The sequence below is a fragment of the Python bivittatus genome, unplaced genomic scaffold (assembly GCF_059951505.1).
Source record: "Python bivittatus isolate LINGU-HERP-01145 unplaced genomic scaffold, Pbiv_v1 ctg000080_np1212, whole genome shotgun sequence".
NCBI classification, from domain to species: Eukaryota; Metazoa; Chordata; class Lepidosauria; order Squamata; family Pythonidae; genus Python; species Python bivittatus.
In genome coordinates, this window is record NW_028277035.1 from 1107821 (window position 1) to 1131385 (window position 23565).

At 37.9% G+C, this 23565-nt stretch overlaps 1 protein-coding gene across 1 annotated transcript in view; it reads right to left on the minus strand.

Moving 5' to 3' along the window:
- The window catches only part of GRIN2C (glutamate ionotropic receptor NMDA type subunit 2C), a 60232-nt gene extending 43905 nt beyond the window's left edge, over nt 1-16327 (minus strand). Inside the window, exons 1-3 of the mRNA XM_088134738.1 lie at nt 15917-16327; nt 4548-5143; nt 2725-2839 (exon numbers count right to left, since the gene is read on the minus strand). Of these exons, the coding sequence (XP_087990864.1) occupies nt 2725-2839; nt 4548-5143; nt 15917-16324 (1119 nt within the window). The 5' untranslated portion in view covers nt 16325-16327. The remainder of the gene's footprint in view (nt 1-2724; nt 2840-4547; nt 5144-15916) is intronic.
- Nucleotides 16328-23565: the final 7238 nt, after the last annotated feature.

Consider the following 23565-nt stretch of genomic DNA (forward strand, 5'->3'; position numbering starts at 1 on the left):
ATTTTCCCATGTATGTTTCAAGCCAAATTCTATTTATTTATAATGGTTCTGAAATCTACAAATTCAGTTTTGAGACATACAAACAATTCCTTTCAAAGTTGATTTTACCCTTATTCTCAGCAGAACTCAGACAAAATATTATGGTAAAAGGAAGAAGAGTTAATATAAAGTGGTGAAATAGGTTTCATTTGTTTGTTTGTTTTTTGCTTATGATTTGGCATGTCTCCTAAGCCCTTCATTCATGGGGTATTAGAAGCAGTTAACAAACAGCTTATCCTAGAGTTGCAAATGCAGACAAATTTTAAATGTTTGAGTAGAATTGTATTCTTTATTCCTAATAGAGGTATTGCTATGATATATGGAAAACAGAGAAAGACATATCACAAAGGAAAAGTGATAATGGAAAGCAATTATACAAATAGCTTATTTAATTAACATCAGTATCTTTCTACTAATAGTGTTTATCTCTTCCCGATTATTTTTGTAATTATCCAAAGATAACATAAAACCCAATCAGATATATTCAGATAATACACAACGAGGGAGAAATGGAGAAATACTTAGATATCACAAGCAACTTGTTTCCCTTCCTTTTTGCCAGTTGCCATATAGAAAATTACACTGCAAATGTTTAGACATCCATCTGTGCATGTGGGGAGCGGGAGGAGGGGAATAACCTCAGCGATACTCTCTCATTAACAGAAGTACTTAATTGCATGAATGGATTCTAGCAAAGTTGATGGTGCCATCTAAATGCCCAGCTAGCTAGAATCATTCTAAAGTTCCTCCAGTTTTCTGGAACATTCTAGGTAAATGGGATGATTGCTCCAGAGCGTACAGATATGGGAACATTCCTCAAAACTGAAAGCCTAGTCAGAATAAATGAAATGAACTTGGAATGGCAGAAATTGCAACGAAGTATTGAATGCTGGCTCAGGACATTTTATTATTTGAGATGGAGCAGCATCATATTATTTCATTAACAATTAGCATATTTATTATTATTTAAATCTAGAGCATACAAGGTCCAAAATCAAAAATAGCCATGCATGTAATGTGGCAAAGGTCAAACTTTTCACCCTCCCTGTTCTAATATCCACCCACCCCTGATTGAGGTCTGAGGTTTTAAAGTCCCTCTTCTGTATAAGATAGACTTGTTTTAAAATGTGGTCATTTAGGCTGATTTGTGAAGGAGAAAGTAAATGGGCAGTTGCATGCTGCTCCTGTAACATAACATGCAGCCATACTCATTGGAAAGGTTATTTGTAAAGTAAACATAGTAAAGATTCTTTGCCGCCTGAGATAGAACTTAATTCAATTACTGTTGTCCCTTCAAGATAAATGAATACCAATGACCTGTGGTGACTTCCTCACTTAGCTTAATGGTATGGCCAGCCCTGGGAAGCATAGGCTACATCAAGCATGGACATGATATGTGATGTAACAATGTAAATTAATATGCAGTGCTTTGAAGCAAAATATCTAAACAACTTTCTTTCACTGAGCTCTTTCTCCTCTGAAAAGCACTAATCATACTCCCCTGAAACAGAACGGTTTGGAAAGCATTGGTCGTATGTCTTTTGGATTGACACTGGTTATTAATGATGTTGTGGTTGACTCTTAAAGAAAGTTTATCCCACTTTTTTGGGGGAAGACTGTAATTTATTGGCAAGCTTTCTAATATGCCTACATGTTCTCCAGAACCTAGCCTCTAATACATAAGCAGTTTAAGCCAATTTGTTTTCACATCATTTGTCTGGTTTTATTTTTTAATTCAATTTTTCATGACTGGAAAGAAACAACAAAGTCATCTTGCACAATGAGCATTCATCCAACCGAGTTATGTGCCTTGTAACATGTGATGCCTCAACCCTCCATTGCAAATTAAATGAAATAGTTGTGAACACACAAAATAAATGAATCCCAAAAATAATTTCATAGTGCTTCAGTTTGTTTATGAAATGAAATTATTTATTTTAATGGCAGGATAAGAAAGACTGCACTGCACGAGCAAGAAGGACAGTAGGAGGTGACATTTGGGGACAGTCAATTGCAATTCTTTCTCAGAATTCTCTGAACTCTAAGCCTTCTTTTGAAAAAGCCTGAAAGAAATCAGGCTGCTTTAATGAGTTCCAGAGAGGTACCTATGCTTGACTTAAATGTAAAGCAGTTCTTCTGAATGATGTTTGAAATGTGCATAGCCCTAATATTCATAACAGAGATACAATTTTAAGAAGATCTACAAGTTTTTTAGGTTTGAATCAGTCTTCCCATTTGGCATTTTCTACATATGTTGGTTTTGTGGCCATGGTGGCTGGGAATTCAGAGAGCTGCATTCTCATTATATCTGAGGGGGGGGGGGGCGGTATCTTAATCTAAAGAGCTCCCAGATACGTAGATATCCTCCACGGTTTCCAGTCACAAGTAAATTGAATTGGAAAATAAAAGTGGACAAATGATATGAAGCCAAATTGTCTTCAACTGCTTATGTATCACAATTAGGTTTGCATTAGATCCAAAGCAGTTCTTTCAATCATTGTCAAAGCCTGCACAGCCCTAATAGGTATTAGTGGATGTTGCAATGAAACCTTAAAGCTGGGGGCTGAACTGTAGACAGATCCATTTGTAGAACAAGGAAGCTATAGTCCTAAGAGGTTATGCGCTCAACACAAGATGTTGGGCAGGAAGGGAGGGAGGGGGGGAGGGAGGGAGGGAGGACCTTACCATCTCCCAGAGTCGATGCCGATTCAGTGAAATCACCACCATGGTGGGCCTCACCAAGTAACCACCTTTGTTGAAGGAGAAATCTCTGTTTTCCCATGTCACATTGAGCAAATGCCTATTGAGAATAAGGAAAGCCATCAATCTTATGTTTTCTATCCCCTTGGTATAACACATCCAATTCATTTTTTGAAAACAAACACTCCCCAGGTTGACCTTGCATCCAGGCTTTATCTTTGTAGGAGTAAGATGGCAAATGGGTATTTTCTTCTAAGGCCTGCTCTTGCTGCCAGATAAGATCTCTGATTTCTCCAATGCTCCAACACAAAATGGGAGAAAGTATTTTAATATAATATTTTGCAAGTCTGGCTATGGAGAAGGTATTTATTAGTTACAGCTGTATGCTTCATTTCCAGAGAAGCAAATAGGTTGGGAGCTTCTCCACTTCTAGCCTCATAGGCCACTCAGCGATTACCACAAGGAAGTAAGAATTTCAGCCCAGCAGCATCCACTGCCCTGCACTAGCTGTCAGTGGCACTGCCATCTTTCTGTTTGTTGCCCCATGTAAAAAAGGGCACAGTCTCCATGTGGGCTGTGATTGGTGGCACTGCCTACTAACAGCAGCAAATATTGATCTGCTTATTCAGTAGACATCTCCCAGACTTTGTAACTGCTGCAGATGTCACTGTCTTTTTGTGGTCTATATTTGAAGTGTACTTAGGAAGGGCCTGTTTTCTTACACAGTTAATGCAGCTCTTATTTTCAGATGATGAACAAATTAAAAAACTGAGATAAAATTAAAGCAAAAATAGACTCAAAGTGCTGTGATTATGTTCTGAGTCCACTTTTTAGCAGAGGAGCATCAGTGTAGCATAGTAGAAAATGGAAAGCCGCTTTGCTCCAGTAGCTTGGTAGGCTGCTGGGGATGAAGTTCCCTGGAGTGACTGATCTGAAACAGAGAGGAGTGTTGGGTGGGAAGGCAGTCAGTTTGGTCTGACCTCCCAACATGCTTCATCCTAGTATTCCTACCTTCCTTCACTCCCTTGGTAGTAATCGTAATTCCTCTTATTTGAAAGGGAAAATAGAGGAGCCAGGATCCTCCTGTGGCTTAGTGGCCTGATGTCAAATGTGTCCTATTTCCTACAAAGCCAAGTGCTCTGAGTTGCAAAAATAACAGACTTGAATCCTCCTTTAAGATTAAAAATTTATCATTTAAAAATGTCCACTTCATAAGCTGCATGATTAGGAATGCCGTACCTTCCCAAAGTCTTTATTATACTCAAGAAATGATAGAATTTGAGGCATTCTTGGAAACGTTTTTTAAAGTAACAGTTGTAAAGTTTGAACCCATCCAGAGTCTGATTTGAAACAATCAGAATTCGGAAATAAGAATGTGTCCTTAGGCTCTTGAGGATCAGGATACATGCGCATAATGCACACAACTTCTCTGATCTGCTCATAAAGTGATTAAGCTTCTCTTGCTATGGCTGCACTCTTCTCCACTGTCTCCACTCTTCCATTTAATAAACATGCCTTTTCGCCATTTCAGAAATTCTCACTATTGAATCTGAAGGATTCTTATTACAGAATATGCAGATATCTGGATATGAAAAATTCTGATGAGAGAAATGTGATGATTTTTAAAGCTACAGTTATTAAATTATAGATACCTAAGAATCCTTATTATGATTACTGCTAGACCACCTCTCACATAACTGAAAATATCCATATTTCATGATGAAACATTGTTGCCAATCAAATTCTAATTTCTAATACACACGCAGAAGTGTGTTTAAATCATGTTAATTAATGTTACCCATACTGACCTATAGAAAGTGTTTGTTGGTACACTAGAAGGGGTTTTGCTATTGCAGTCTCTGCCCACCATGGGGAGATAGCCATGGGTCTTGAAATAGCTCTCAGCTCCTACGGCAATGATAGCTACTCCATCCCGGACCTTTTGTCTCAGGCTCATTTTCCAGCTTTCAGTGGCCACACTGATGAGGCCAATAGGGAAAGAGATAGGTGGCACATCCATGTTCCCCACTGTTGGACTAGGCACAATCCAGACATAGCCAGGGCCAATCAAACCAGCCTGCTCTGCCACCTGGAAAAGGAACTCTGCCTCCTCTTGTGAACAATAGACAATCATTACTTGAGCATCTATCTGACGCAGCAATTTCTGCAGTTTGGAGTTGCTCATATCCTGTGTCATCTCAAAGGTCAAGACATCTTGGATCTCCCAGCCAAAATAGCTGGCATCTGTGAAGGACCGAATTACATCCAGGAAGATACTGTATCCTGGATAGAGGCTGGTGATTACAGCAAAGGAGCTCCAGTCATATTCCTCCAAGACTTTGAAGATCACTTGTATCTGCTGTTCAATTGAGACACCCAACTGTAGGAAGGCAGAGCCAGACTCCTAGGAAAGAGAAAAAGAATGAATGAAGGGAATATGCATGATTTGGTATTTTTATACAGGAAACAATGGATACTTCTTGATATCTTTACTCAGTCTTCTCCAGTTTGGTGCTTTCCATATGTGTTGTACTTCAGTTACCATAATTTTTCAATCAGCATGGCCTTTATGCAAGTGAATGTGACCTACCTGGCTATTTTCTCAGAATGATGGCCTTGATGACCATTTTTGTTCCTATTCCTAACATTTTCTAATTGAATAATGGTATAGCATATTATAGCTGTGAATCCAGAAAGTTTGTTCTGGTTTTCAGCCTTTCCACCTATTTGCTGCATAAATTGGGGTGTATCAGGACAACTACTTCTGTATTATAGATTCATCTCCAAGTAAAACCAGAAAGCATTATCACCACTACAATCTCTAAATCTATTGTGAACTTAAATTAGTCAAATATGGAGATGTGGCATATGAAGACTGAAAATAATTTAATCACTTCTGTCACTTACTAGGTCTGCTTCAGCTACCTTGTATCAGGTATTCTAACTCATTGTGTCTTCTAATTCCCATCCCTTATCTTGTTTGCATTTCACACTATTTCCCCCTCACTATAGATGTACGCATGTTGCACATACATAGAAACCCATGGAGAGAAATCAATATTTTCCTGAAGTCTAAATTATTGAATAAGCCACCACACAATGTTTGAAATACAGTAATACCTCGGTTCACGAATGCTTCTGTTCACGAATGCTTCTGTTCACGAACAGCAGCGTTCGCAAAAATTTGCTTCCGTTCGCGAACTCTGCATCAGGTGAGGAACATGACCCATGGCCATCTTCCCTGCTCTGACACGTGGTTGTGGCTTCCTCTAGGCGAGATCACGGTCGCAGACAGACACTTGCTGTGAAGCTTTTTGGTGTTGCCTCAAGCAAGGTTAGTGTTCTCTCTCTTCATACTGTACTGTACTGTACTTTGTTTCATATTTTTGTGGTTAAAAAAACAAAAACGTATGGTTCAGAACGAATTAACCTTATTTACATTGAACCATGGGAAAATTTGATTCGGTTGGCGACCAATTCGGTTGGCGACCATGTTCGTAGGGGTCAGAACGGATTAACCTTATTTACATTGAACCTTATGGGGAAATTTGATTTGGTTCGCGACCAGAATCGTGGAACGAATTAAGTTCGTGAACCGAGGTACCACTGTTCATTTTGCAAAGCATTGAAATATACTATAGACTTTAAATAAAACATGAACCTTTATTCTTTCTTCACAAACTTAAGAATGTTCAGTGTAACATTTTGAACAGAGAACATTGATCATATTTTAATAGTTTTCTCAACCAATCAGCCAAGATAGTGTATTAATCCTTATCCTTCGTGTATTGCTCTGTATATTAAAATCTACAGACTTAAAACACACATACAAAAAAGTATCCACTGTGGTCCCTTCCCAGAATCCATCTTGTTTTACTAAAATACCCTGTTCAGAGTAATTTAGCCCTTGCTTAATAGATGTGCATTGATCTTTTAATCATTGAGAAAATTGGGGGGGGGGGCAATATGCTTTTGTTATTTTCAGGAACTCAAATGGAAGTCCCACAGAATTTTTCAGAGCAAATTGCTACAATTTCCAAATAATTTTTTTTTAAAGAGATCTAAAACAATCCCAGCAAGATGAACCATTAGGAAACAAAGATTTAGTGTGAAATAAATTGGCAGTGAACATGAGAGTCAACTTGCTTTGGAACCTGAGACAGAGAAGGAATAAATTGTTCTTGCAGGAAAAAAACAGGACATTTCTTCAGAAGACGAATATGCCATTGTTCTGTAATTCCAGAGTTAATTTAGCAATGAAGATGATGAATATGAACAAAACATATTGTTGCAATCAAATGCAGGTCAGCTAAGACCTTGACAAAGATTATTTCTTTAAAAATAAGCACTCCAATAAAATTAAATCACTGGTTTGAATAGCAGCCATCTTCCTTAGAGAAGGCATAGAGGTCAGAGTATTGCATACACCTTGCATGACAAAAGCATCAGATTCACTCCTTACCAGCTCTACATAGATGAGGTCATCAGAATCCCCATTGGTCTGCTGCCAAGCAGCGTAGATAACCTTGAGCTACCTGGACTCATGATCAGACTTGAGATAAAGCACCTCCATATAAACTTCAGCTCTCAGTGTAGTGCAGATTCCATGAATAGGTAGACAGTAGTAGATAGCAGTAGTTCCTAAATGGGATCTACCTATGCATCTACCTAAATGGGATCTCTAGGAGTCCTAGAGAACATTTTAGTTTCCTATCTATGAATGACATATATACATTCTAGTGGAATCTAAGCATGGATATCTAAATATGGCCCACTTAACCTGGTTACAGAGTTATCCCATTTTCTGGTTTTCCGTAATACACTGAACCATGTACTAATCAAATGACTTGTGTTTAGTCACTTTAACCATTCACACACAGAGATAAACACACAAAATGGTTAAAACTAGCAAAGCTTGTCATGTTATGCAAATACAGCCATCTGTTTTGCAACTGACCTAGTTAAGCCTGTTGTGTGAACATAACCAATTCATCACAACACTGAAGATGTTTAAACAAGTGACATAATTATTATCACAATACTTAAGTGAAATGATCATGAAAAACAGAGTCTGAAATTGCATCTCCCATAGACTGGGAAAGCCTAGTCTCTCTCTCTCTCTCTCTCTCTCTCACACACACACACACACACAATCAGCTAATTTTATATAAATGTTGAATGGTACTATCTCATAGCATTCCTAAGAAACTCTAAGAATTCTTCTTTGGGACAAGAGAAGACTTTACATCCCAGTTTAGCTGGGGCAGTGGTGATGGTGGCAAACTAAGCCTAAGTTCTCCCCCCGCCTTTCCTAATATGAAATAGATGCAAATATTTGAAAGTCTAACTTGAATCTGATTTTTTTCCCCTTTTGCTCATAAATCTATTAATCTTTCCTTTATAAGCATGGACAGTAGATCCATGTAAACTGTGGGATAAGTAGAAGGCCCCTCAAGATCTAGTGTACAGCTGCTTAAAGCATTGGCCACATGCAGTTCCTCAGAACCACTTTTCTGGTTCTGTGAATATTCCCAGAGTTGGTGAGGCTACTTTTTGGTGGCTATCTGAGGATTTTAAGGGAGACTAGAGTCACTTTTCATCTCCTTAAAACCCCAGATAAGCAACAAAATTTTTCCAACACAGCAGTTGGTTTACAGGACCAAAAAGATGGCCTCAGGCACCATTTCATCCTTTTCAAACACTTAAAAGATTCATCTACCCCCAAAGGGTGAAGAGGTTCCCCCCTCCCTGTTGATATCCTAATATCAGTAGCCATGTTCCATGTGATCCTTAGAAGCAAGGATTTTTTAAAAAAAGCTTAATCATAAATATATCTCATTCTGTCTGGATGATGAAGCAAAGGGAAGTTGTGGCGAAACAGGAGTGGATTTTCGACTGAAAAAACAAAGAGCTCAGCTCTGGCCATGAAAACACATTCCAGGATTGAATATATGCTCAGAGTACTATTTGGCCTTTCTTAGTTCCAAGTGCCTTAAGTCTCTGCAAGACTTAAATCAAAAATTTCATTTTTTAACATGCCTCAATGAGCTATTATGCAAACACTTGCTGTCTGTCAATGATCCAGCAAATATCTTAAAGTAAATCCCACAGGCCTGAATTCTGCCCATCCCTAGACAAAGGCATCACTTAGATTATATTGCTAGCATGCCTGGAGAAAAATACAATACCGTCTGCTTAAAAGAGAAGAAATGGATCATTTTTCTCCAAGATTGTGCAGAACAAAAGTCTCCCTAACTCAGGTCCTCTGCATACCATAGATACAGCCACATTGCCCACCAAATCCCCCAACCAATCCAAATATTCACAAGTCCTTGTAGAAATTAGTAGCAGGATCATCAGTACCACAGCTCTCCCCAGGCTGTATAAAACCCTCATCCTCATAACATACCAAAAATCTTCCTCATGGATATGGACATGACAACAAAAATACCTTGAGGCAGTCAAGAGGATCAGCAGTCAGTACCATGGAGAGCACTATAGCTGCTGCTTCAGCAAGATTGTACTTATCCCTAAACCACAATAGCTTACCATAGGTCATGGCAGGTACATTTTTATCCTATATCTGCCCTGTAGGCCTATTTAATCTTTTCTTAACACAAAACTGCTCACCCTTCCCACTTTGATGTTATTAAATAAAGGACATATTGATAATAATTCTGGTTCAGTTTATATCACATGTTTATGGAATATAATGTTAGGGCATTTCCCAAATTGGTAATCTTTGTGCTGACTTCCCCTACTTTTTTCCCAAAATGACTAGCCACAGAAGCATATTCATGACTACATAATACAACATATTTCCTTAACCCCATTCAGAAACCATCAACAACATGTAGCATGTTTCAACACAACTTTTTTGTAAGGTGAGACATGAGGAGGAAGACCCCAAGAAAGAACTATGTAACTATCTCCAAAACAGACAAAGATCCACTGAGTTAATGAATATGAACAGCTGTTAATAAACTGGTGACTTTCTGTAGTGTAGATTACTTCAGCCTGATACTCATGCTGGCTGGTTACTTATGAGAAATGAAATCTAACATATCTGAACTGAAGCCTAATGTACCTGGAAGATAACAAATTGAATAAGGCTGTTGCATTCTCTGCTTCCATGCAGCAAGCTTGTTCCTTCAGAGTAATGGATAGTATACCAAATATTTCTGCCAATTACTGCCACAAACACAACACCTCCATCCAAGCTGGGCTGCTATGGATTAATTGCTTCCAAGTAGAAATTTCCCTTCAATAGCCTAAAGCTTTTTTTGACTGGAGAGCAAGAACTTGTTATTAGTCACCTTTGCACAATCCCATATATTACTTTATGGGCCACTTGCTGATATGGGAATGATTATTAACAGGGACATGGCCAAGCCAGAGAAACAGGTCCAAGAATATCCTCATTATTTCTAATCATGTCCTAATGGGCTCTTCTGCTTTTAGATAAGTATCACACACAATAATCCAGGATCATTCTTAGACAAATGAAATCACATTGTGCTGGCTGCTAACAAGGCACAGAGGAACTTTACCTATTTTCCTGTGAGGACATGACAGTAACCACCATTGACACTTGTGACAGGTAAGCAAGCTAAAAATAATTACCCAAGTGCAGAGCCCATCTGTAAAAAAATCAGAGTGCCCTACAGCAGTCTCTGCAATGTAGCTGCATGTGCCCTGAGCTAGTGATTTAAGATACAAGCACTGCTTGTCTAGGATGAAACATGGGACAGGATTTTGTACTTGCCAACATAAGCTGCATCCCTGTTTTCCTATTAGGCTCCTACTCCTACCTAGAGTTGGAACTCAACGAAAAGACTGAATCACTTGTTGGTCCTTGTTTATAAGATTTGATCCAGAAATCAATAAACAGATGTTACCTATTGACAAGTCTTTGGCTGTACTTTATTCCTGTAAATTAACATAATTTAGTTTTATGCCTGTTTCAGCAATATAAAAGGTTATCATGAGGCATGCCATAATTGTATAAGATTTATTAGTTTCCATTTTCTTGCTATGGTAGTTTTAGCAGCTTTCAATGAACCCTAGACACTGGTTGACATTAAGTTTCTATATATATATTGTAAGAATTCTGAATGATCTAGTGAACTGATGATATTGGGCCTTATTCTTCCTTATCTTGCATAATTCTACATTATAGTCTGCCTCCATAAAAGAATAGCCTTACAACCTTTGTATGTATATGCAGTGTGTGTGTGTGCGTGTGTAAAAAATTTATTAAAAGTTTTAAAGAGAAGATAAAAGCTAACAAAAACTAATATAGAGTAAAGAAAGAAAAAAAGGGGAAAGAAAGAAAAAAAGAAAAAAAGATGAAAAGAAATAGAAAGAAAAAGCTTTCAATTTTCTTTGCAGCAAATACAAGTATGATTACAAACTTATCTCTCTATGGTTACAAAAAGAAACACTCACTTTTTTCTATTATCTAGGTTTTTTTTAATTGTCAAAACCACAAGTCATAAGTGCATTTTTTTCCCATTCCATGCAAAAAGTCTATAAGGGGTTTCTAGTCAGCCATAAATGTAGATATTGTCTTTTCTCTAACCAAGGAACTCAATTCAGCCATCTCTGCAAGTTCCATCATCTTCACCAGCCATTCCTTTATTGTGAGTAGTGTCAAACCTGTCCACTTTTGAGCATATAATAATCTTGCTGCAGTTGTCATATATAAAAAACAAAGTTCCATGACTTTTTTGTAGTTGTCTGTCCATTAGTCCCAAAAGAAAAGTCTCTGATTTTTGTATTTTAGTCTTTAAAATCTTCTGAATTAGTGTATGCATTTGTATCCAGACTTTTGTGGATTTTTACACGTTCACCTAACATGATAAAATGTCCCTTCACTTGTTCACATTTCCAGCATAAATTTGAAGTACCTGTATGTATTCTAAATAATTTATCTCACGTCATATACCAACAGTACATAATTTTGTAAAAATTCTCTTTAAGACTAGAATATAATGTAAATTTCAATCCTTTCAACCACATACTTTTCCATTGATCCATTTGTATATTAGAACAAAAAATTAGCCTATTTTATCATATATTATTTCACTTTTTCTTCTTCTGTCTCAATTTCAACAAAAGTTTATACATTTTACAATAACATGTTCATCATTTGTACATAATTCTGTTTCAAACTCAGTTTACATTGTTCAAAACCATAAAATCTTTTATCCACTTTAAACCTTTCTAATAGTTGTATATAGGAAAACCACTGGCAAGTATATCCTTCTGTTATCAAATCTTCTCTTGATTTAATTTTACATTCCCCTTGAGAAAATTCTAGCATATATGATAAGTTAACCATTTATGTTTACTTATCATTCCTCATCTATAAAATGCTTCTCCTCCAATTCTTTAAATCTTTCTAAAAATTATTTTGCCTTCTGAACAAAATTCAATCTAAACCTCTGCTGTTTAAAAGTAAAAATCACACCTTCCAATTTATCCCATCAAAATGGGATCTTTTTCTGTTTTAATTTTTCAGCCAAGAAGGTATATTATTTTCTCTTATGTAAAATTCTAATAGGAATCTTTTTCAAAATAATTGTATCTGTATTATCCATTTTCAATCTTGTATTAAAATGCTGCTGCAGAACTTGATCCCTTGTCTTCTTTCTAACAAAATGCACCAAAGTATCCCTTGGGATATTTCTTGTTCTAGGAAATCTATAATTTATTCTGTAAACTTTATCAATTTCTGTCTCTATATCTTTCTCTTCCCAATCCAGAAAATTTGCCAAGAGTTTAATAATCTGTTCTCTAATATCTTCATCTGAAACCTCTGGAACTGCTCTAAATCTCAAACAAAATTCTTTCTCTCTCAGTTCCAATAAAGCCAGATTATCTAATTCTCTTTCCAACGTTCTATCTATAACTTCTGTCTTACTCTCTAAAATTTCCACTTCATCACTGATTTGTTTTACCTCTCCAGACATTTCCTTTAGAACTTTCCATTTTTTTGTCATCTTTCATTTCCTCTCTCAACTTTTCAAATCTTTCATCCATTCTTTTTTCAAAAGCTTCCAATTTATTTCCCATTTATTCAAATAATTTCTGAAGCAAATCTAGTATAACTATTTTTTTCTGCTGATGTAACTATTTTTTATGCAGGTTGCTCTAGCAATCCCTTCCTGTCCTCTCTTGTAATTTTTTCTAATAGTTGCCATTGTATATCATAATCCAAAAGTGAAAGTATCTCAAGCAAGCAAAAGGAAAAGGCAAGCCCCCCCCCCACCCTTTTTTTTCCTTTTTATCTTTCTGTGGCTTGAACACTTTTATTCTAATGGCTCTCTTTAACCTCAAGCCACAACACACACCACATCACCATGGCAACAAGACATCACGGTCCAGTTCATTGCCTTATCTTTTGTTATGTAGAGTCCACCAATTAGATGCAGTCTTTAACAATAACAGAAAGCATTCCTACAAAGGTCTAGTCTCTTTAACTGGCTTAGCGCAAATTTATACCAAAGCACTTTTGTCAAAAGTAAAAATAATAAAAATAGAAAACAGAAAAATGACTGTCTCCTTTGTCCATTTTGAAACTTTCTTAAATTTTCTCTTTGTTAAGCTTTTTCACAAAAAGATTCTTAAAGCTTTAAATCCTTAAAGTCTGTCTCTTGTTCTCTCTCTCTCTCTCTCTTTTGTAATCATGAAAGAAGGTTTAACTCACCTCAAGGAATCTTCTCTTTGCTGCAAAGGAAATCTCTCTATATCTATAGATTAATTATTTCCTAAAGCAGTTAAGAAATGAGGATAGCAAGGCTTAATGTCCATATAGACTACACTGTAGTTGTGAGTGTAGGTGGAATCCCAGTACAGCCAGCTGCTCAACTTCCAAGCTGACTGCAAAAACTTGCATTTCTGCAGTTTACCCACAGGGAGCAGCTGTCCGGGGTGCAAGTGGGTTATCTCATTATCTTCCTTTGATCCAGGAAGATTACCCAGTCAGAATCCACCTTCCAGATGGTGTTCTCAACCATGGTGTCTCTCTGCTCCTTCAGAGATGTCAGTCTGCCATAATTTCTCACTGGAAACCCCCAGTCTTGCAACTTTCTCCATAAAAGTATAGCTTTACAAACTTCATAACTCATAACATTACAAACTTTATAACTTCATAAACTCCATAAAAAGAATAACCTTACAACCATCTCCATAAAAGAATAGCCCTACAAAAAAAGAAGGAACGAAGGAAATCACATGTAAGGGCTGTGGCTTGTCTTAGCTTACGTGGAGTGCAGCAGTGTTTAAAGGATAGATTTCACCACATTCTGAGACTAAAGAGTTATATTTTAAGTAGCTTATGTTAGCTGTTCACAACACAGATTATGCTTAGGATTCCCAAATCACCTATCTCTACAAAGAGATGTACACATAAATAAACAATAAGTCCACATTCACCATCACAATTGCAACTCCCAAAAAGGAATCCAAACCATTTATTTAGGTAGATTACAGGATGTGACATCTGGGGAGCAGAGGTTTCTGCAGGTCAGGAATCATTTAGCAGAGCTACTTGCTGAATTAACTTTGCTATAGATACTTAGTAGATCCCAAGCAAGCATGTTGGACTGTAGCAATCCTGTCTGATAAGAAGCCAGAGCTTCTGAACATGGGTCACTAAGGGACTGCCTGCTCCCATATGAACCTGATTGTTAAATCATTCTTTCTAGATATCCCTTCTCAACTGGTAGATAAAAGGGCTTTTTTTTTCAGTTGCAATCCCAACAGCAATTGCAACTGAAATGTTCTCCCTGGTTTGCTCATCCAAGGTCTTGTTTACTTGTGCTTAATGATTCATTGATCAACTTGATGGCTGAAGGATTTTTATCTTAATGCTGTTTAATTGCTTTGTTATTTTCCATACATGTTTCTTCAAGTTCCTTAATTTTTCTAAAAAAAAAAAATTAACTATAGGGAGCTACTCTGCCATTAATATTATTACCAACACTTCTAGATATTTTTTAAAAAAGAAGAAAAGAAATATTATCCTTCTTATGTACATGCCAAAACCAGAGGCCAAGAAGTCCCCACACCTGATCTTAAAAATTTTGAATGGGGAAGCATAAATCCTTTGCAATGATGACTTCTCACCTCAGCCTTTTGGTCAACCCGCTGTTCACCAGGACACCTATTGGACAGTAGCTCATGGCCAGCAAGGTAAAGGGGATTTTTAATCCCACAAATCTGGAGTCATCCAACTGGAAGAGACTGTTGTTCAACCACTCAGAAATATACCTTCAAATCTTAATTCATATCAGAACCTCCAAATTTCTCTTCACTTTGCTCTGATTTAGGAACATATCAGAACCCAACCAAACTTGCCTTCCAAGTAAAATCCCAAGGTCTTGCTCTTGCTCCTTTCATCCTGGTAGAGAGGATGGAAGAGTTTTCCTAATTCCTTCCCATTCTAAATTCTTATTCATTTCACTGTGGCTATAGGCATCCTTAAAAGAAGCCACTTGAATGAGAAGAGGAACTGCTCTAACTACAAGGTGTGGCTCTAAGTAGAAATAAGTTCTAAATAATTGAGCATAACATGATCATGGATTTTTCATCAATGAGCAGAGGTATAGTATATGCACCACCACCAAGGCAGGCACTATTAAAGAGAGCATTCCCAAAACAACATCCTTTTTAGTCTCACTAAATCCTTGCTCTGAGATTCCAGCATGGCTTGCAGAGGTGATTCCCTAGCCAAATGTACTTAACCTCTTGCATGATGTATGTCACGTCAGGGAGCTTGCATGAACCCTGGATGGCTGTCTTCCCTGGTCTTTGCTTAATCTTTTGTTGTCAGCTTCCCTTGCCAAGCTTTGTCTTCCAGCACAGCTGACTAACTAGTGAGTCTCCCAGTTTGTACTTGCACCTGTGGGTTTTAATTGTCCAGGATGATCCAGGTCTAGATGAAACAAAATTCAGTATTGTTTTAAAAGGCCAGACTCTTAGCGGAGAATAATTGCTGTTGCTTCTTTACTGCAATAGAGTTATACCATGGTTTAAGTTAAGAGAACTCATATCCTGAATGATCTTGTAGAAAATTGTGACAGAGATAAATAAATGAATATATATGAGGTATTTGAGAATAATGTACAGACTCATTCCAGCCCAATTTCCCAGAATAACAAAGAAATTTCACCTTAGGTGTAAGGACTACAGCAGATCCTCCACTGATACTAATGATAGGCACATAGGTCTGGGATGAGATGAAATCAAGAATCTGTGCCACAGCTTCTGTACCAATGTTGTCCTCAAAGACAATTCCATGGATTTTTGTGCTGGAGAGCATGTCACAGATCTGAGTCAAGAGTGTACTAGGGTTAGTGTCATTGACCACCACAGTGACTGGATGGATCTCTAAAGGCATGTCCAAGAAGCTCTGGTATGTCAGTCGGCTCCGGATATGGAGCGAGTATGAAGAGCTGCTGAAAACCACAGCCACGTTTACCACAGGTTCCCTGGAGTTTGGCACCAAAGCATCCATTAGGGCAGTTGAACAGCCCAGCACCATAGACAGCACCAGGGTATTTGCCAGTGTTCTGTCCATGGCCACCAAGGAGCCCCTGCAAGTCAGAACAAAGATAAATTATGGAAAGCATCCAATGGAGGAATGGGATGAAAGTACAAAAGATGTGTTTTACCAGTTGGATCTTGGAGAACTATTTCACACACTGTACTTCAAGAAACCTGAGTCTGCCTCTTAGCATACAGGGCCCAGAGGGATAACCACAGCTCTCTGATAAGCATATCGCTATGCATATATGACTTTTCAACATTGAACACTGTTTCTTGCCTGACACAGTTTTGTCTTTAGACTTAGGGGGAAAAATCTTAAGTAAGCATCTAAGAATATATAATGTGTGAAGCAGCCCTGAGTTACAGAAAAGTAAATTCTACCAAATGCTACTAAGCAATAATGGTATCATTTTTCTTTTCTTTTGTGTACTTCTGAGATTGATACCTCACCGTTTCTCCATTCTCAAGAGGTCTTCCTTGAGAATGTCTCCTCACTTTATCCATACCACAATTCTGTAAGGTAGTTTGGAGCAGGAGAGAGTGCCTGCTCCAATGTTACCTAGAGAGTTTTCATGGATGAGGTGTACCTTGGTATTGCCAGTCCTAGTCCAACATTTGAACTATCTAGTATTTCAACCCTACTGACTCTCATTCTCTCCTAATCCAAGATCACTTGCCTCATCCATTCCTGCTCTATAATTAAACATGCCACCTGTTTATCAGGGGTCCCCTCCCCCATTTCTACTCTTCCTTATTGTCCATCATTCACCCTTACTAAGGCTTTGCCTTTGTTCTATCACTGTGGAGGACTGCTTGCCATTCTGTACTCCACCATCCTGTTCTACAGCCACCTTTTATACAACATATCATTACTGCTCCTATTGCTCCCTCAATTCCCTCTCCCTCCTCATATTTTGGCTAATACTGTACCAAATTTGTTCTTTTTGCTTCCTGAAAATTGTCTTTGTTGAAGAGGCTATCACTTTCTTACTGTGCTTTGAACTTCAGATCCTGTTCCAGTTTGTGATACTTTTGAGCTTATTTTATTGTTGGAAGGTGTCAAATTCTTGTTTCTGGTGTTTTCTGTTATGCCTCTCTTGAACGGCCTCACAGCTGCCCACACTTCGTAATCCAGAAAAGACCCATGAAATGAGATCTGTTGTGGTGAAGTGCAGGAAGGCAAACTACAGTCTGACAGAGACAGAATCAGTATCATTAAAGGCAAACACTTTAATGCAGTCTTTGGCCACCCCATAACTACTATAAATGCCACAATCCCACTTCCTCCCAAAGAATTTCATAAAATTCTATTCTTCTGTTTCATAATGTTTTTTCTTTGGGGAAAAATAATCCATCAAGTCAAATGAGAAAGGGGGAAAATGCAGAATAAATGTTCGGCACAACATTCATTTTTATTGACCAGAAACTTTCTTTGGAGTGTCAATAGGTGAGGCTGGAGTCTGTAGTGGGTGAAGCAGTTGCATCTCTCTACCCTTTTCCAGCCCTCTTGTATTTCTTTATGCCTATCTGCCTTTTTTTCCTGGATAAATTTGACCTGATAACATTTTTCTAAGCTGATAAAATTGGGGGGAGTCTTTTTTTTTTTAGTTGATCAAGTGGGGCTGGTTCTGTTTCTATATTGTCTGAGGTCTATCTATGCAAGAAGAACTTTCAGTCTTTTTTCCTAAATGGTTGAATAGAGCTAGCTGTAGTTTTTTTCTGAATAAAATCTCACATTGTTATTCAGATGACCTACGAAAGGATCCCCAATATGCAACACATGAACAGTTTTGCTTTTCAAAAACTAAGCTGTGCATATTTATATGGTTAAATAGATAATGGCTTATAATGGTTGCACATAGAAGGCTTCTCCCAGGATAATCTTTTACCCACTTCATTATCCCCCCATTAAAAAGAGCAAAAATCAGGCTGACTAATCCGCTCCCTTTCCTCCATTTAGGCTGCTTCCATCACTACCCTATTCTCTCTCTCTTTCTCTCTCTCTTTCTCTGAGACACACACACACACACACACACACACACATACACAGATATACAGGAACAGCACTGCAGCACTCAACAATGGGGAAGGAAAGGAGTTACAGAACTCTGGGTACAACTATGACATAAAGGAAAGAATTCAAAACCTGCTGCAGTAGTGAACATCTGCATTTATTTTCCTAAATGTTTTATTCAATTTCTTTCACAAAAGCCAAAGTTGCTGAACACAAAAAAGCTTAGCCCCTCTTTTCCTAACTTTGAATCCTTTCACTTCTCTCAGTAGAGTAGTGCCCTCTATTGCCACTCAGTGGCCCATCTTGGTGCTTCCTTGTTGTACCATTTTCCTATATATTCATGATCCCTTCTCTCTTCCTTGTTGAACACTTGCAGACAGCCACAGCTCATGCATTATTTCTTCATATTCTGTCTGAGAACTACCACGCTGTTCACTTTCATTCCCTATTCTTATCCTGGCTACTATGATGCTTCTAGCATGGTAGTGAAGCCTTTCCTCTCTCCCTCACCTCTTCCGATGCAAAGAACTTGAGGATATGCTTTCCTGATGCTTTCTACATTGCAGACCTGATGCTTTCTACATCTATACAAAGTGTATATATACACTTCTATACAAAGTGTATATATTTAAGGTAAAAGACAGTACTTCCTTATTCATCTCAGTGATAGCACTTCTGAAAGGAAATAATGTCACCAGGTAGATACACAATACACTGGAGTGTCATCCTCCTTTGCTATGTAGATTGGAAGAGTAGTGCATTTAATTCACATCAGTAGGAACATTTAGATCAAATGCAGCCCCTTTTGCTGAATTATGTTTCTCTCTTAGCAGAGATAAGAATGTAAGAGCCCAACAACATGAAAACAATGGTCCAGAGAATCCAGGATTATGTTCTGATGGCTGATAACTAAACTTCTCCTACAAGAAGCAGATAAAAGAACAACAGTCACCTCCAGCTGGTGTATCATGCTCGGAGAGATATCAGGGTCCTGCATCTGAATCACTGATTCCCACATTCCTTGACCATAAGGACACCTTTGCAACATTGAGAAAATTTGCATACTTCCCTCAACACAGTAGCAGTTTTACATTATTATCTGATTAATTCACTAATCATAAGTAATGGTTTTAAATGAATTTATATTTTAGTAATTTATGTATTTGTACTTATTTACTTATTTCAAGTATTGATACAGCCCCCTACTAAAACAACATGACTCTTGGTAGTATATAATCAAAACAAACAGTATTTAATTAAAAATAAAATAAAATGATATAGATATAGATATTCTGTTTAAGGGAAGAAACCCTGTGGCAAACACACACAGGCCACTAACTACACCTTCCTCCTTTCTATTTATTCCCTTCCCCTATCCTTGTTTTAAAAAAAGAATAAATAGTAGAAGCTAAAAGCAAACCAGAAATATTTTTATGACCAACCTTTCTCTCTCTCTCTCCCTCTCTCTCTCTCTCAGGTCACTGGAAGTTGGGATCAAGGGGTGTCAAACTTTATGGAAAAAGTAGAATATTAGGGAGCTGCAGCAGGTGGGATGTGCAGGGAGCCCTGGGAGATAACTGTGTCATTCTGGGGAGGGGGGGGCAAAGAGACCAAAATAGGAGCACATATAGACAGGTGTTGTTGGTTATGGGTTAAGAAGATTTGTGGGCAACTTACAGGGTCTGTAGGCAGGCACTGTGCAGGAGTGTGACAGCAGTGGGAAAAACCATGCAGACATTTTATGTGCTGAGAGGAAGGGAAAGATAAATTTGGTCCAGTTCTATGAAATTTTCATTTATAATTCTGTTATCCCATTGCCCAACCATCTCTTGCTTCTGAAATACTTAAAGAGTTTATAATTCTTTGTTTTAATTTTACAAACAATATGCCCCGCAGTGTCCTTTTATTTCACCCCTCATTATTTTTCTCTCCTAAAAAATATTTACATTTCTATTGTTCAAATCAGTAGTCTTTTTTGTTATTCTTTCCAGCCCAATGGAATATGGGAAGGAAATTATGTAAAAGGACCTGCTATTTCGGAGAGAGAAGACCATAACTTACAGTAATAAATTACAGTAATAATTACTATATTGCCATCTTGCAGCATATATTCCTGTATTTTAATTTTTTGCTGGAAATACAGGGCACTAATATTTGTTTAAAATATTTATATTCTCTCTCTCTCTTTAGCATGTTTCCTAGATGCTCATGGCAACTAATATCACAAACTCTGAAACCAAATAGAAAATAGAAATTAAATGACCGTATTGCTGAATTTAAATGTTCTAAATCACAGTAGCATCTACATATGATTCTTCCTTTCTAAGGCAAATACCTACTAAGGAAAATAATGAAATGTAAGACTGAATACAGTAGGTTCCAAGTCTCTGGTCTGAGATGGGCGGCTATATAAATTGAATAAATAAATAAATAAATAAGTAACTAAGTAAGTAAGTGTTTTAACAGAAGTGGGTGCTATAAAAATGGTCGTCCATTCATTATATCAGTAAATTCTGGAATTATGTTTTTAGAATACCCATGAAACATAATGGAATTGCACTAAAAGTTATTAAACGTCTGGGGCATATACAGTATTAAATTTTTCACTTGGAGCTAGTCAAAAATGCTTTATTGGATTTCCTATAATTGGCTTGAATGGAAGAAATAAGATACTCCTGTTGGAAAATTAAAATGTTTTCCACAAAGTAAGCAGCAAAATCTAACTAGTGCACATGTTGTATGTGGCAAACGCAGTGCTTTGATTTGTTTCAGAGAATCCACCAAAGGTCTCTCTAGCGTGGTTTTTCTCTTCTGCTCTTGGTTACTAGTTGTGTTCCCTTATAACCTGATTAATCTGTACAGTATTAAATAAGATGTCAATGCATACATTTTTACATCATCTCTCCCAAGATGGTTTGCAGAGTTTTCTTCTTCCTAGAGACACAAAGAGATCTTACCCTTATAACAGTTCTATGACTTAGGTTAGGCTAATGAGAGTGATCAGCTTCCTGGCCAAGTGAGATTTGAGTCTGTCTCTTTCCAGAGTCTGCCCCAGGGTCTAATCCCACTGCCATTTCATCATGCTGGTCAATCTGTCGCAAGCTACAATAGTCATCTCAGTGCAACAAGCTGACCAGCCTTCGTGTTTCTTTCTGCCCTCTCTTTCTGGTTCTTAACCCCAAGGAAGAATTGAGAATTCCCCCACTCTTCCTATTTCTTAACCTAAGAAACTGTTTTCACCTCTTCTGAACCTAGAAAAGTATAATATGATGCAACTGTATGGAATGTAGTACTACCTGCTAGAGAAAAAAGAGAAAATGCAGGGCAATGGCTGAAATGAAAAGTGCTAAATGGATGTTGGGGGTAATCAAGAAGGACTAGGAAGAAAGTTGAAAAATTAAACGATTGTTTCTTTCAGTTGGCACCTATCTGGAAAGCATGAAGAAATCTAGGCTGACGGTAGAACTCAAAAATGACAGGAAAAAATGGTGTTATCAGAAGGGGAAAGTCAATGGAAAAGCATATCTTGCTGAAGTTCAAAGGAAGACAAAAAATAAACACTTTTGAATTCTGTATATGGATAACTCAAATCCCACTAACACAAACAACTATATCCACCCTCAAATGTGGTAAAAATCGGGCAAATTGATTTAATCTGGGGGGGGGAAAGTGAGGTTCAGCATCTTCTCTAAAACCATCATTTGAAGCAACAGAAAGAACACACAGTATGTATCTCAAAACTTTCCTCCACAAGGACTAGGGACTCTGAGTTTTTATTTTGAAGGAAGTTAAGATGCTCCACATTTTACAGATAGGATCCAAGCATTCAACCCAACACAGACAGATAGATAAATGTGGCTCTACCTAAACAGTGTGACATATGTACATATATTGCTTGTCACTGTGACTGAAGTACAGTATTCCATTTCAAATGATACATTTATCTATAATTCCTTCTTCCCTCCCTCCTTCCCTCCCTCCCTCCCTTCCTTCCTTCTCACACACCTATATACATACCTGCTTCTCATTTAGTGAGTGCTAAATTAAAATCCCCTCCTTTTTATACCTCCCTTTGATAGATAGATAGACAGATAGACAGACAGATATGCATGTATGCATTTATATTTCCCTCTTATATCTCCTCCTCCTTTCCCCATTTGCCCTTTACTTCCAAGGAGTTCAATGTCTCCATGCCCTTGTGCAATTTTACTTTCTTTGAAGTGAGGCTATGGAGGACTACTGTCTCTCCTCTTCCCACTCCCTGCCTCCCATGTCTCCCATGGTGTCAGCTGCCACAGCACAGTCTGTCTTCCTTTCAGTTGTGTATGTCTGGGTATATGTATTTCACAGCCTGCTAGGTACCTTCAGCTCCATCAACTGAAAGATTAAGCAGCAGCAATAATAAAAAATGTAAGGCACTTTAAGGGAAAGAAATTAAGTTTAATGACTTTGGAGAATGCAGCACTTAAAGCTGCCAATCATGGGTGTGCAAAATATAAACAGGTTTGGGAAGAGATTCTTCAGCTAATCTGGGGCCCTGATCCTAAGCAATTCATATTGGAGGCACTGCAATTGAGAGCTGTGATTGTTGTGGGGAAGCAGCAATCTTACAGTGGTGATTCCTACATCAAATGCCCAAGCATGTTGGCATGTGTGTATGTTTGTGTGTATGTGTGTATGTATATATATACACACATACACACACACACGAATCTGGGAATCTTACAGGCACGTACATGTAAAATGGCACCCCTAAGTCCATTTGACCTCTTGAAATGCATCCATGCAATTTTATTGGCAACAATACAGAAGTGATTTCATTTTGCTTTTATCCAGGATGGTTTTTTTGCCTTCCCAGTCTGACTAACAGCCGTAGAATTTCCAGGTGGTCCTGAGCATCAATCAGCCTTTTTGTACCTTTGAATTACATATTTGCTGCAGAAAATAACAGCATTAAGATCAATGTTTCCCATAACAATCATAAAATATAGGTCTGTCCTAAGTCTGCACTGAGTACTCTCCTAAGAGCTGGCCAACTCATGAAGCAAAGTGAATCCTTTACTTCAAGCGATGGATTCGTAAGGATGGCAGGCCGGCTGCAATGCAAATGGCTCACTTTTAGAAGATCCTCGGTGTGATGTATTGCAGGCAAGATGGCCGTAGACATTGCCTGTGCTGCTGTGGCTCAGGGAGCCATCCTGATTGTCTCACCCACAAGTGCCTGAGTTCCTTTGATGACCTCACTCAGGTCAAGATGG